This window comes from Battus philenor, unplaced genomic scaffold (assembly GCF_028537555.1).
Source record: "Battus philenor isolate CCGP_79_NKW_IND1 unplaced genomic scaffold, ilBatPhil1.0.hap1 SCAF_6, whole genome shotgun sequence".
Taxonomy (NCBI): Eukaryota; Metazoa; Arthropoda; class Insecta; order Lepidoptera; family Papilionidae; genus Battus; species Battus philenor.
Window position 1 is genome coordinate 12235627 of NW_027181726.1, and position 15525 is coordinate 12251151.

General features: G+C 31.4%; 1 protein-coding gene across 1 annotated transcript; it reads right to left on the bottom strand.

Moving 5' to 3' along the window:
* Positions 1-4604: 4604 nt before the first annotated feature.
* On the bottom strand, positions 4605-14170 carry LOC137930399 (digestive cysteine proteinase 2-like). Its single transcript, XM_068773641.1, has 14 exons — positions 14091-14170; positions 13891-13993; positions 12808-12916; positions 11980-12106; positions 11770-11896; positions 10871-10983; positions 9440-9548; positions 8723-8803; positions 7580-7809; positions 6567-6693; positions 6315-6420; positions 5682-5771; positions 5468-5562; positions 4605-5053 (listed from the first exon to the last, which is right to left on the bottom strand). The coding sequence occupies exons 1-14, from the start codon at positions 14146-14148 to the stop codon at positions 4873-4875; spliced, it is 1656 nt and encodes a 551-aa protein (XP_068629742.1). The 5' UTR covers positions 14149-14170; the 3' UTR covers positions 4605-4872.
* Positions 14171-15525: the final 1355 nt, after the last annotated feature.

Here is a 15525-nt window from a genome sequence, read left to right on the forward strand (position 1 = left end):
CATTATTCCATCGCATTTGTGGCATACTCCATGAATATTGAATTTTATTCGAGTAATGTGGTCGTCCCTTTCCCATTTGAGCAACTGATTTTGGTTTGATTTTTGAGTCCCTTATTTAGTCTTTTTAACCACTATCTACCACATATATAACCACTATTTACCACAAATCTTGAATAAAATTATTTAATAGTTTACGAAAGTCGGAAACATATTTCCTAACAAAGCGATAAAATTTAAAAAGGTGAATTTGTTATAACAGATTAATATCTTTAATAGACGTATATGATGACTCCGCGTTGGTTAAATCCGTAATTAACATGCCGGCTGCTAAATTTGGAAATGTTCCAAAATGATGTCGGTCGGTCAGGGGATTGTTTAACTCGATTTATTTCAGTCATAAAATATCTTAATGTTGTTACGGGTCTGTAAGTGATGAATGGGTGTCCAACACAGCAACGTAACACCAATTACGACGAATCAAAAAAAAAGTGTATTTTATACGGAAGATTGGTTATAGATACAGAAGATTTAAAGGGGTAAATGACTACTTCATTCTTCAACAAATGCTTTATAGCCAAAGCTTTATAGTAAAGTAAAATAGGCGAAAACCTATTTCCAATCATCTGTATGAAGTGATAACTATGAAATATGTACATATTTTTTCCATTGAAATGCGACAGATTTACTAGGCATATTTAATATTTACATATTTAATAATCTGATTTTTGAAAATATTATTTCTTACTGAATTATCATTGCGCTATTTATTATTTATGAAAAAATTATTTTCAGATGAAATGTACATAAATTGGCAGTAAATGCGCAATGTATAAATAACTGTCTTAATTTATTTTTAAAAGAAAAAAAATGTTCTACAAATTACTATAAAATAATTGATATTCTTTTCTTTTGCTTTTGAAGTCTGCTTTTTGTCCGCCTCTTCTTTACAACAAAATCTTTGCGCAGTAAGATTGTATAAGATATTTTTACCTATTTTTACCTTTATTAGCCAAGAGGCGTCAGGTGACGGTCTTAATTACTTAAAGTAATTTATAAAGTTTGTAAAAGCAAACAATGAAAATAACTAACTTAATTTAATTAAGATGATTGAGTGTTGTTACAAAGACCTTTCCTTTGGTCAATAGTAACAAATTTTAAACTTAGTACTTTACTTGAACACTAATAGAAATGAGTAAACTTTGAAATCCCTTTAGTGTTTGTTTGATCCTACACAATCTTAGTACATGGCCAAACTTTAACAAAGAAACTAACATTGTACATTCAGAAGGAAGTATTTACGCACTGTTTGTAGTAGTATTCGAAGGTAATTTGCTTTTTTCCTCGTGTAGATGTTCTTCGTGGGATATCTTTCCACTGCTATGGACTATAGACTCCTGTATGCTAGAATTCTACAGGTTATTTTTGATTTCTGTTATCATCACAAAACAAAAAGCCTCACGCTCGATTACACAAAAGCCGAAGCAGTATACAAGACCGGCCTAGATGGCGTAATAAATTGCGCGGTAGAATTTCCAGAAAGAGTCACGATCCTTGATTGTGAGAGATATGATATAAGGAAGAGAAGGCACTACAACTAATCATAACTTATGTTAAAATTGGTATTCTTCGCCTTATGCTGTAAAACACAATTAAGACAAATTTATTTTGCTGTGCTGCGAACTATTCTCCCCCGAATCAAGCGCCTACGCCATTTTATGAGGGTTGCAAAAAAGCATGAGGTAATGTCCTCCGACTTCTTGGTCTCTGGCAGCTGATTAGGATATCTGATTTTATCTTCATCTGTTTACCACCCTAGACTTCTTCTGCAGCAGTATCTACCTACTTGATATTATTAGATATTTGTGGCCAATTCTAGCTGTTGCCTTGAAATTTCAGACTCAACAGTTATCGATTTATCGAAGAATCTAGAATATGCTTTGTAAATCGGAACGTTAGAGCTTCCCAGTCTCACGTTAACGGCCGGTAGCTAACATTATAGTGTATAAATTAGCATAACTGTAATGATTCGTGAATTTTATTAGTTGCTTATGAAATTTAACGCATCAGCTTCGTTCGATGTACATATTACTCATCATAGCCTCGTTTTAAAAAACGGTATCAACTTTGTAGTGGTGTTTGGTGTATGAAATGAAAATCGTACCTGGTCAAGACCTGATTTGGCTTGTGATCTCTCGAGCCCAAATTCTTAATGCTTTGTCTAACAGTCGATGCACCTTTTCGTGAACTGAGTAATGGAACCACCCAAAAAATTTTTATCATGACATTTATTTTTCAATTTGAAGCATCACGTCAATCTTCTCTGGTATATATGCTATGCACAGATTTCATCTTAACCTTTCACAATAGTTCTTAATGTAATTAATTTTATAAATTTTCCATGTAATGTTGGTTCAAGTTTTATAATACTATCCCACGCTTGCTTCTTGTGGCCGCGTTATCTTTTGTGGGTGTAATTTCATAAAATCTATTCTTGGTAATTTTTAACACAAAACAAAAATATTTTAGCAAATTTTTATATCTACAAGAGCTTTAGCTTGAAAATATGCTTTTTTAATAATGAGAGGGTCATTTCTCTGTGAGGGATGTAATTTTGTAAAATCGAAATATTTCCACCAATTTGCAAATTATACTGCACATTTGTATATTAGGGGACCGGAAAGTAATGTCGCATTTTTAAGTTAAATTCACATGATTACATTTTTATCAAGTTTTTATTTCTAATCAACAAAATATTTTTTTCGTTATCAACAACATTTTGCCATCTAGTATACAAATTTTCAATGCCGAAGCGCTAAAAATCAATCCGTTTTTCTGTAAAATATGCCAACAGAAACGACATTACTTTCCGATCCTCCTAATATATATATATGTAGGTATTTATAACTATAAAATTAACACATATCTTTTGTATTTGTCAACACATATATAGGAAAAACGTTTATTAAGACAGATAAAAGTCCTTATTTTTAATATTAATGAAAGTATTTTAAAATGAAAAATGTGGCTTCAAAAATATTTATAAAATTTAACATAAGGTGTCTTCAAGATCAACGTAATTAACTTCAATTAAGGCTTCTTGGATATTTAAAATCTCGATCACAATAAATTTTCAATATTCTGTTAAAATCGCTGTGTATATGTTATTTACGAGCACCTTTTATCAAGAAAGCCTACTGAAAACTCAAAACAGCCTAATTTAATCGAAGTACCTTCAAAAATGTAAAAGCAATTATCGTTCGAAAGTCTAATCGTAATTTTAAAGGGCAACTTAAAAAGTTATTCGAATAATGTCCGAGCCTGTAGCGATAATTCTAGTTCACAATACATTCTCTTGGACTAAACATTGGAAATGTTAATCGATTAAACTTTACGCCATTACCACTAGAAGGGTATTACATTACCTCAGGGGCAATGACTCGTCGGAACTTTACTTATTAAGCATCTAAATAGATGTATGATAAGATAAGTTATAATTGTACAATGTACATACACTTACATTGTACATAAACTTACATAAAATTTAACATTAAAACATTTTGAAGTTTTGTCTATACTGCGATATGAAAACCAAAAAATCTAATTAACTTAATCCTTTCCTTATGTATTAGGTTAAGTGACAGATAGACGCCCATTGCAAGACTGTATTGCAGTGGGCGTTGCCACATACAAAGATCAAGATGGACCGATCATCGTGATCTTTGCACGGCCCAGTCACATCCAGTGGGGGGGGGGGGATGGTTGTCTATCCACGCCGCGTCTGAAGAATGAAAAGATGAAGTCTTTTTTACAATATGCAGCAAATATGTTGTGGACGTTGTAAAATCGAAATGTATACGAATCATTTGGTCTATATTAAGAAGCTAACAGTTCCTTCACGAGCTATAGAGAAGGTTATGCTCAGGATTTCTTTGCAAGGTAAATTTAGCAATGAGACGAACGCAATTGTCATAGCTCAGCGGATTGGCAAGTTGAAATGGCAGTGGTTCAGGTCATTTATCGCATGACCAAATGGCTGATGGGTCCTTAAGGTTCTAGATTGGAGACCACGGACAGACAAGCGCAGCGTAGGATGTCCATTCACAAGAAGGATAGACAACATTTTCGAGGAAAATTAAAAAAAACATTGTCCAGGTGTTCGGAGGACGCTGGATGCTGGCTGCTTGAAAACCGGTCTTATTGGAAATCTGTAGAGAAGGCCTATGTCTAACAATGGACGTCCTAAAGTTTAAAATAATCATAAGCATAAATAATTGTAAACGCATCCTTAAATTTCCTTACAAATTTTAATAACCACAACCGTCATCTGTTCCTTTTACTTGCTTTGGAAAGCTTGGGTGAGAGAGCGCTATTAACTCGCATTTAGTGTCTTACGTGTCTTAGTAATAAGTAGATTAAGCTAATAATAAACAACAATTATAGATATTATGTAAATGAATACACGTAATTAATTAATTATAACAATATGTCGAACTGTACCTAATAGGCAAATCGTTCGTGGTTTGGAGTACTTTACAATTAAACTGCAGAAACAAATGTTATTTATATTTATTAGAATAGGTAAGTGATAAACAACATAAAAATCCACGTGCAAGATGAAAAACATATGCTAGTAATAAAAACATTCTTAAATTAGGCAATAAATCCGTTGTACATGGCAAAAGTCGATATGTAAAAAGAGAGCTCCACAAGAATAAAAAAAGTAAATGACAAACATAAGACGCTTGTCAGATAGGTGACAAGCGTCTTAAAGATAACAATATTTGATATTGAACATTGGATTTAAAACACTGTACTATTATTACAAATAATATTTTCTATTTCTTTTTTTATATGGCGTTTTTAATTAACGATTTAAAATACAGGGTAGGTAGGTTCAGCAACAACTCCGCAACTGTTGTTTCTAACGCTCATATGAACATACCCGTCAATGCCCCACCTCGTTCCCCATGAGTTCTTCACGATCCAGTATTCTTCGCCTTCTTTTTCTCCATAACCGACTAAAGTCACTTCATGGTTAAGCTTCTTGGGGTTGCTAAAAATGCAAAATTTCAATATACATAATTATTAATAAGTTCATATTAGTGTTCATTGGACCATTAACAGTGTGTACACTATGAAAAGAATATCAGAAGAACCCAACTTGATAGAACTTTCATTAATACCGTCCTATAACTTAAAGCAACGGGGGTTTCAAATGGGCTTCTGATTTAAGAAAAACAAAGTTCAACGCGTTTATTGAGGTGACTATAACAATATCATAAATATAGCAGAGTTATTAATTTTGGAGCCATATTTATACATGATTTTTTCAAAACTTTTTGACTCATAAACCTTTAAAATGTTTTACATGCCTTATAATCTAAATGTTTTCCAGAGTAATCACTGATGATTGCAAATAGTATAAAAGTTTTTGTTGGCAAAAATGATGTTGTTATAAAAAACTTACCAAGTGGGATCATAGAAAATTCCACCAGAATACAATGTGAGACTGTCAGTAGCATGTATTGATACGGACAAAGGTCCGTGGTTAACGACGGCAACCTGTAAGAATAGTGTCTACAAGTCAAACAATTTAAAAAGAGAAATTGCTTCAATTATTTTAGCTTGTCGCTGTGATACGTTATTCAAAAGGAGCGAGACAAATATATTATCAATTTTACCTTTAAAGCTTCGACACTAAACGGAGTGACGTCCGTAAATCCAACAATTTGGTAAGTGTCAGTCATTTTATCTATGTGGCAGAAGCCGTCCTGAAATAAGCGTGCAAATTTAAGTTTCATGTGTACGTAAAATTTGTGACGCGCGTTCATCTATTTACAACCGACCCTATAGGAGTACAAAATAAATTGTTTTATTTTGTGACATGTTTGCGACGTATTTATAAAATATCGTATTGTATGACTACGTTGTTAGATTGCGTAACTTTTGAAATTTGATTATTGTTATGTAATTATCGACAGCGGACGGATGAAAGTAAGCCTTTTGCTGGGTGTAAGTAATAATGTACAGGGGTCATAAGGGAGAATTTACGATGAACGTTACAAGTATCGTGAAGTGTTTTGTTAGGTCACTGACCTCTTACGATGGGACCCTAATCCAACCAGTGAGACTGGTGGAGTCCTAGATAGATGTAGCATTTATTTCAAACCTTACGTCCAAGACTCAAATTCTTCACATATGTAATTTATGATTTGTGATCCGTGATCTATGACTATAAATCAAAATCCTGGCCCACAAGGATACGTCTGTGTTATATCGATATAAATATCTACAATTAAATATTTTTCTATCACCTTGTTAGCGTACATTCCATACTCTTCTTCAGTAGGCATGCCGTGTTTCATGATCCATTTATATGCTGCCGTATCGCTTCCTCCGTTACAACCGGACGCACCAAATCTAAGTATAAAATTGTTTTAAGAAATTATATTGACTTGTTTCATTTGGTTATGTTATACAAATAGAAAATTGAAAGCAATGTTTTATCTAGTTGTGCAAGCATAATTTTAGTTCTCACATAAAAATATTCTAAAATAAAAGTTTACCCCCAAGCGCAGTCAATAAGAGCTTGATTGCTTAGTCTCAACAGCCTGCCTCCGTTCCTTCTAGCGAGGGCTCCCTCAACTGCAGAGGTGGTACCGAACGTCCAACAAGAACCACAGTCCTCTTGATCTTAAAATTTAAAGTAAATTCTTTATATGCAACTTTTGAAATTGGAATGGCGGCGAAAATCTTATTTGCCAGTATGTAGGCAATACATTAATGTTTCTTGATATATTATTCTTGATATATAATTGTTATACTATTATCGGTGTAAAAACTTTCAGTAGGTGAATTTATACCTTATTTGCTTTAAATTAATGTGTGTTACACCTTGTCCGAAGGTGAATAGTTTGAAATAAAATAAGCGATGTAAAGACAATACATTAATAGTAAGAAAAAGCGTTTTTAGATTTCGTACTACTATATATTTAGATTGGTTGTTACTATCTGTCCTTGCAGGGTTTTATACTGCTAGAAGTTATCTAAGAGAGAAAAATGAATGTGACATATTTCAGAGTGATCATTTTATACAGCTTGATTGGAAATATTGTTCAGTAAAAAACTTTACATCTTATTGCTGCAAAATGAGTTACACATTCACCTTTCATAATTTTTAATATCTATAATTAATTATTCTGTATTTAGTTTAATTACTCCGAAATAAAGATAAATTTTTGTAAATAAAGCTTATTTTTGGTCTAGTTTAAAAGGTTCGAAGCTCTTAGCCCTAAATTTTCTTTTAATACTCGTCCCACCTTGGTTCTGTTAGACCCTATGTGATATTAATAGTTTTTGTTAAAGCTAAATGTTTATAAAGCGATAAACGAATCCTTCGGTTATAAAATTTTTATCCAGTCGGACTATTTCGAACAAACATTTTTTTTATTAAACTTTCGAGATTCATATTAAATATAAATATGTGTGGCCAGTATTTCAAATTCAATAGTTTTCATTATGTAACAGAACGTTTGCCTCAATTAGAAATTCAAGAAGTTATAACAAAAAGAGTAATTACCTTCAACAGGAGTTACTAGTCCTTCAAGTCTCGAATCGTAACGTTTCGGCAACGTTTCAGCTATTTCTTGTACACGAGCGTCGTCGTATGGAAAAGCAATATTGCCAACTTCATTCTCTTTCCTTCTAATTAAACCTCTATGACGTTTCATTTCTTCAGGTGTACGATCGGCAAATTTATTTATCGTCAGCTTGTAACCTAGATTCTGACGGTTGGTTTCGACTACTAGTCTGGAAGATATTGAAGATTAAAATATTTCCTTTCGTTCTTTAAAAGTTTGGCTGTTATTTCTTTAATAACACTTTGTTTAGGCGATTGGCTCTTATCCAAGATGGTAAAAGGAGGAATTTGTAGTAAACTTGTATTTATGTGCTAGAAATTGTATTAGAATTTTAATAATAAACAAAGAAATTGCTTATAAATATGAAATATTAAAAGGGGTGAATGTGTAGTTAATTTGCCGTTGATTAATATATGGTACACCCATGTGACGTAATGCAAATATAGTAAGAAAAACTTATAAAAAATTTTGATTATTACGTAATAAAATTTATTATTGTTTACTATCCGTTCCTACAGACTTTGTACTTTCAAAAGTTATTAACCTATCACATTTCAATATAAAAATAATGAATTAATGTAACATATTTGAAAGTGATCACATTTTACAGGATGATCGTAAACAGGTGTCAAAGCATTCACTGTTTTAAAGATTTTACTTAACTAAACATTCTGTATAGTACCAGAATGAAATAAAAAAAAACGCTTGTATTGTTTGTGGGTTTTTAAATATTTAATGTAGTTTTATCTTTTGCAAAAATAAATGAAAACTTGTAACGTGCAGAGAATAATCGATTACATTATATATTTTGTTCTTTCTACTACATCTTTCTACTATCAACCTTCTTTCATATTTAAGGCAGATACCGTAAGCAGATACCGCCACATGGCTGTGGCGTATTGAAGATTTGACGTGTGGGTTTTGTCATCAAGAAAATCACTCATGTTAGTAATGTCTATATTAAATAATTTACAAAGTGTGCAAAACATTCGAAATTCGATCCAGAGACCAACGTCGTTTTTAACTAATAGGTTATTATTACTTTATTAAACTGCTTCGAAATAACATATTTTATTACATACCTCATGTTGCGTAAAAATATATCTTTCCGCATCATTTCCTCCTGATCATCAGCGTAAACTTTTCCATGGCTTCGCTTAAAGCTAAGAATAAAAATTAAATTTTAATTACTTAATATACGAATTATCTTTTATTTATTTAAACTACGTTGTAGGCGACTGTACGCTTTAAACTTTGTAACAACCATTTAAAACAGAAGCGAAGTAATCATCATCATCATTATTTCAGTCATAGGACGGTCACCGCTTGATATAGGCATGCTCAATAGTTATCCAAAAAGACCAGTTGGAAGCGGCTTGCATTCTGCTGAGTAGTGTATAAACAAAAAGATAAATTTAAGTTGTAAATAAATCGTCTTTATGTTACCACAAAACAACTAATATTTTATCATTATTTCTTCAACGGAAAGACGTTTACTGCTGGCCATAGGCCTTTCTGAAAGATTTGCAATAGCACCGGTTGCAAGCGGCCTGTATTCCGCCTCTTTGGAGGACTTTAACACAGCTGTCTCACCACTTTGTTAGTAGACGATCTACGCTGCGCTTCTCGGTCTGTAGTTTCTTTAATTTTTAATTTATAAAAAGCTTGATATGTGTGTTTATGTGACGTAAGTTTTTGTGTGTTTATGTGTAAAAAGCACAGAATTTGCTTATTGCCAAGATAATATGTTAATGTACTTTAATATTTGTTTAATTGGTGTATCGATTCAAACTTACTACCTTTCAAATGCGATGTCTACGTGTTCCTCATTCTCAGGATCCATAAATACTTTTTTGTTAGTCAACTGCACGTCTGGCTCGGTGTTCGTTGGGGATTCTGTGCAGTAATCTATAATGTTAAAAGAGGATTTTATAGTGACAAGTATGTGTTTTAGCGGAGAAATATTAAAATTTATGATATATCCTAATCTCTGGTGTCATATGGGATCCTTACTAAAACCTCTTCAGTAGTAGGCTTAAGCTGGAAGGACGTGGTATGCTACAAACTTAGTATGAAATATATCGCTGTACTGTAGATAGGGTACAAGCCCGATGAATAATTGATAATTTAAAATTGCTCTTAAACTTTTAAATCACCACAATTCTTTTACGATATTATTTGAAATAAAAATACATTACGTATCTTTATTTCAGGCACATAATATATCGCTTTAATTTGGACGGTGGTCCATCAAAGGGGAGCATTAACAATTAAAAAGTTGTTTAAATATTTTATCTGTTAATAAAAAAGGCGACGATTTTATGTGAAATTACATTTACGTTAAATTTTCTCGGGGATTTGTTTTTTAATTTGAATATTCTTTGTTTCAAAAATGTCGTGATAATTATGATTTTAATGATAAAATATTTCTAGTTATTCAAGTCTTCTAGCATATTTTTTGTCTGTATGTTTGTATGCATTTATAACTTTACCGGTTGAGACTAAAAGACTTGAGGTTTCATTCGGACAGTCACATTTAAGCACTCCACGGAATACATGTATCGCAAAACATCGTCTAGTTGGATATTGCAGCAGTATCCATGCCCAACTGTGTTTGTTTTTGTAGTTTGTCCAGTTAGCTATAGTACTCAGTTAATGATAGGTACATTAATTTTGTCTCAAAAAAATTATTACCTTCTATTAAACCACAAGATTGGCAGATTGTATTACTTAGTATCAGATCAGGATTGCGTCAACTTTATTGGTGTAAACATCATCATCATCATCAGACGTAGGACATCCACCTTTGGACGTAGTTATTACCCTAGAGTTTTCCGATAGGACCACTGTAAGGCATTATTCTCATTCTTGGAACATCCAGTGTTTTCTGACGATCTCTTAACCTTAGTTCAGAACTTTTTCGTGGGCGTCCTGTGCTGCGTTTGCCGATCCGTGGTCTCCACTTCAGAATCTTATAGCTCTAGCAGACTTCTGTTTTGCGCGCTATTTAGCCGGCCCATTTTCACTTTATCATTGCCAAACTTTTGGGCAATGAAGGTTATTTACATGATTCGTTGCGTATATAAATCAATTATAACCAATTTATTGCACGACTACTGCTACATAGCGGAAGTAGCTATGTATTAGTCCTTTTTTTAACGCCTGAATCTATTAGATTAATGTCAAATATCTTTTTCATTACTGTTGTAAAAAGTGTGAATAATACTTACATTCCTCTACACTAAAAACTTCGTCATCGAAATCGGTTTTGAAATTATGGAAGTCCCACACATTATGTGTTGTTAATGTTTCTTGCCACAGATTATATTCAATCTCTTCGAATCTTAAAATAATCATATTATCTATTATTATTATTAATTAAATTAAAACTTATGTTTTATGCAGAAATAAAAGTTCGTCCACTACATGACTTAGTTTATCAATCTTTTACATTTTACAGCTATGATCTGTTTATCTATTTATTCATTTATGTAAATTAATATTAATGATCATTTATACTGAACAGTTATGTACATCTTAGAAAGTAAAATAGAAAGCCCAATTTCACAGTTAATAGAATCAAATTGAAATCGCTTATAATGGCATACTTCATCACCAAACTATGAGTTTTTATAATGCGACTTTATCTAAAAAGAGCTAACAATATATAATAAGAATGCCAGAAGTGCTTATTTCATAGAAACTCGAATTAGATTAAACTCCTTCCTAATAGAATATTTTATCTAAATAAGTTACTAGGTTTCCTAATGTGGCCAGATTTGAGGAGATCCCTAAATTTTTAAATGACGGTGTTTTACGTGATAACTTTTGTAATATCTTTAATACAGTTACATTGAAAAAAAACCTAAGCTTAATTAGGCGCAATAATTTTTTTTAATAATGTTTTGCTTAATAAACTTATGAAATTCATTACATGATATTTTAGAGGCTACGCGGGAACGTAATATGGAACCGTAATCCCACAAAAGAGTTGTAATTGTCCTGTAGAAATACTTACATCGACTTTATATTATCATATTTTTCTACTTAAAACATTATAAAGATCATATCAGCAAAATATGAAATACATTATTGTATTATTGTCAGTCAAGAATAATGAAAACTTTACCTGACCGGAATCCAGTTTTCAGTTATCTCATCAAAAGTCACGGTTAAAAATTTTTTGTTATCCTTTGACGTGTCTATATCATGATAGAGATATCTTGAATAATTTCCACCCCTCAATGGATCCAGATCTGAAAGGAAACCGTCATCAAAATGCGTTCATATTTACACTTTATTATACTTAATGTATAGGATAAGACATTTTTATTCTCACCGTAAAATTCATAATCTGGTAATGACTTCGGTAAAATTGTTTCCAAAGATACGCGATGAAGAAAAGTACCTCGTACTGTTTTACACATTATTTCATTTGTAAATTCTTCAGTACTCATTGGATAAATCTAAAACGAAATTAAATATTTAAAAATAGAACATATGAAAAAATACTTGGGGTTCCCTTTCTTTTATCTTTAAAGTAGATAGTTGTCTTTTTCTTTAACCTTATCTTCTATTTCAATATTATCATAAAATACAAATCTTTGGATCCCTCATAACTTTTCGACCGTTCGTTATTTTTTTTAAATTGTTATTATTACGCCTATCTATCTAAAGAATTTTATATATTCGTTGCGTTATTTATTATTTTCATGTATTTAAATTTTTTGCAGATGGAAATTATTAAATTCGTAGTGTTATCTACTTATCTGTTCTTTGGAAATAATTACATATGTACGCCTTTATGTGTGATGTCACATTTATCAATGTTTTTGTTATAATAGTCAATAATAAATGTTAACTTGAACCGAGCAGTCTTTTCTAAAGTATTTCGAACGCAAAATCCAATTTTTTTTTCCAATTTGACACTAAGTTTTGATTTATTAATGGCCAGTTATTACAACATTTTGAGCTTTAAGTTGGTGACAAATAAGGTAATTTAAAATAATAAATAAGCTCAGGTAATTAGGCCTTACTCAGTTTTTACAACCCTTATATGAATATAACAAGAATAAGTTTAATTTAAAAAAAAATATAGAGACAGGGCACATAGAAAAAAAGTGAAAGCTTAGTAAAAAGGTTCATAAACAAGTCCAATAACACTTGCCTCATACTTAACACCATACTTGGATGTTTTGCTATGTTTCTTTCCAGCAATTGCGATAGACTTTACTGCTCCATTATTATAATCTATTCTTGACTTATTAGTTGTGCGCCTGTAAATAAAACAAACAATTACAAAATAACAATTTATAAATCATGGATGATTCGCATCGCATATGGAGTGTAAAATAATTAGAATAAGAAAAACGAATGAGCATCAAATGCATATCGTGTGAAAATTTGATTAAGGCTATGTTAAATAGGTATGTTTTTTTAAACTCGTTCCCCCTGCTTTGTTGGAGCAGGGACATTACAATGCGAGTGTAAATTATTTTTCGTTTTTATTGCTCTTTTTCTCTTTTCCTCGCATCCTTCACAAACTCTTTCGTTCTTCACATTCTAATCTTCTTTCAAATGTCATCTTTCTTTCTTTGTCTATATTCCTAATTAAATTGATTCTTACGTCGCATATATTTTCTCGTTATAATAATATATATAATGTCGCTTTGCATTCCGACGCAAAGGCGTCCGGGAGGGTCCAACGTCGGCTATTGCCTGGTTAATATCATTACTATCACTTTGGAAAGGGTTAGCGCTGGGAGAAGAAGTGGCGAAAGAAACTCCAGCTTCTGTCTAGTATGATCTTGCAAAACTTCTATTCGGTTTTACAATACATTCCCGTCTAATGCCTCTATAATTCAAAGGCATTAGACAAGACACTTAACAATAAATGCAATAATTAAAATAAATCTATTATAGTATAATAAAGTAAGGATCGGTTAAGTACAGAAGATATAGGCTTCGCCTATATACATACGAGTACTATATACTTAACCGATCCTATATTCGCGGATATTTTTGAATGTGATCACAAAAAAAACAAGTATGATGTGGGTTCTTCCCTGGAAAAGATCGCCTTTGGAACATTCTTAGTTTTATTTAAAGTTAAAAGATATCATTATAGTGAGCCTAGTTTGATTCCAGTTTTTAAGAAATTGGGTAACTCATAGGGTACATATGTGTACATATGGTGTACGCTGTAAATGGTCAAAAGTGTATAATGATACATAGAAATGAATAAACATACCATACTTTGATGTCTTCTACCCATCCAGCTGTTAGTGACATCTTAGAAACTTCAATATAATACTTTTTAGGCCATTTCAAATCCGGTCCGAAATCATCTTTAACTTAAAAATAATTCGAAAATTAAATAGGGTATAATTACTTGATTCACATTTATTCATAAAAAATATTTAAAAATGAAGACTTTAAAATGGTACTTACTAACTCCCCCTAAAGCTAAAACAGCTATATGTAAAATTATAATAATGCTAGAATGCATTATTATAATCGTTCAATTTACTAACAGTTATAATAATAAAGCGACTACAATTTTATCCAGTATTTATATATTGTAACATTAATTAATTAACGGTTGTACTAATAAAATGTACGGAGATTAGTTTATCGTATTCATTAAAGTGTATCAATGACGATTAAGTATATATATATACATATTTATACATACATGTACATATATTATAATAATAATTATTATACATAAATGTTTTAATTACTTATTACACTGTGAAAGGTGTAGGTACATATTTTGACGTATCTTTTAGTCAAAAAAATAGCTCTGGTTTGTCCTGATCTAGTCATTAATCCATGATTTAATAAACATATATGTTATTTAAATATTCAATATTGAAAATATAAATATTGACAATTCCTGGAATGTGTTTTCGCAAGTAAAATAGATAACTATAATTAATTTGAATAAAATTTAGTATTCGTAGAAAAATTATAAGAAATTAATGTAAATAATAGTAATAGCTGTCGGTCATACAGACGAAAAAGTAATTAAGAACTAGCAATAACGAAGATGGAAATTAATGCAGCTATTAACAAAATGTAACCCTGTATAAAAAGTTTCCTACAATTAGCTGAAGATGTTTACAAGTGACTGAAAAAAAAATTATGTATGAGAGACTCCGAAAATAATACCTTTTGTTAATTTATTTATGTCATTTATTAAAAAATTGCTTCCAAATTTACGTTCTCTTATGTTTTGTTTTTATAATTTTATGATAAGAGACCTATCAGAAACAAAACAGAATCCCGGGAAGAGTATAAATGTACTTAGATCCCATAGAACTAATTATTATGACCTAGTCTATGCAATAAGTGGAAATAAATTCATAGAAAATTTGTATGCGGTAAATGTAGTATAACAGCGAAATCTCTCTATAAATCGCTGAATGAATAAGGCCTGTGAACAGTGAACATCAGCTCATTTTTAGAACTGATGCTGCTAAGAAATCGGCAGGATCATTTAAAATTGGTTAGGTATAAGGAGTAATTGGAGAATGTGAAGGCATTGCATTGTAAACACGCTTCTTTAAACCAACTACGTTCAACCTTCTTCCCACAACGCCATGGATTCCAATATTTCTTTAAAGAAATCATTTCGTGTGTTTACACGGCACTATGCTACGACCCGTAGAGTTACCGTCTTTTTAATACCAGAATAAACTCTTAATATATATTAATATGCTAAATAACGAACATATCCATATTAAATATTTGTAATTTAATATAAACGCAAATCCAATTTCGGTTATTAATGATATTTCGCTTTAACGAACTTGAGATAAAGTAATCAGGTACGTTTAAAATTTAATTACAGCACGATATCAGCAAATTAATGATCATTAAA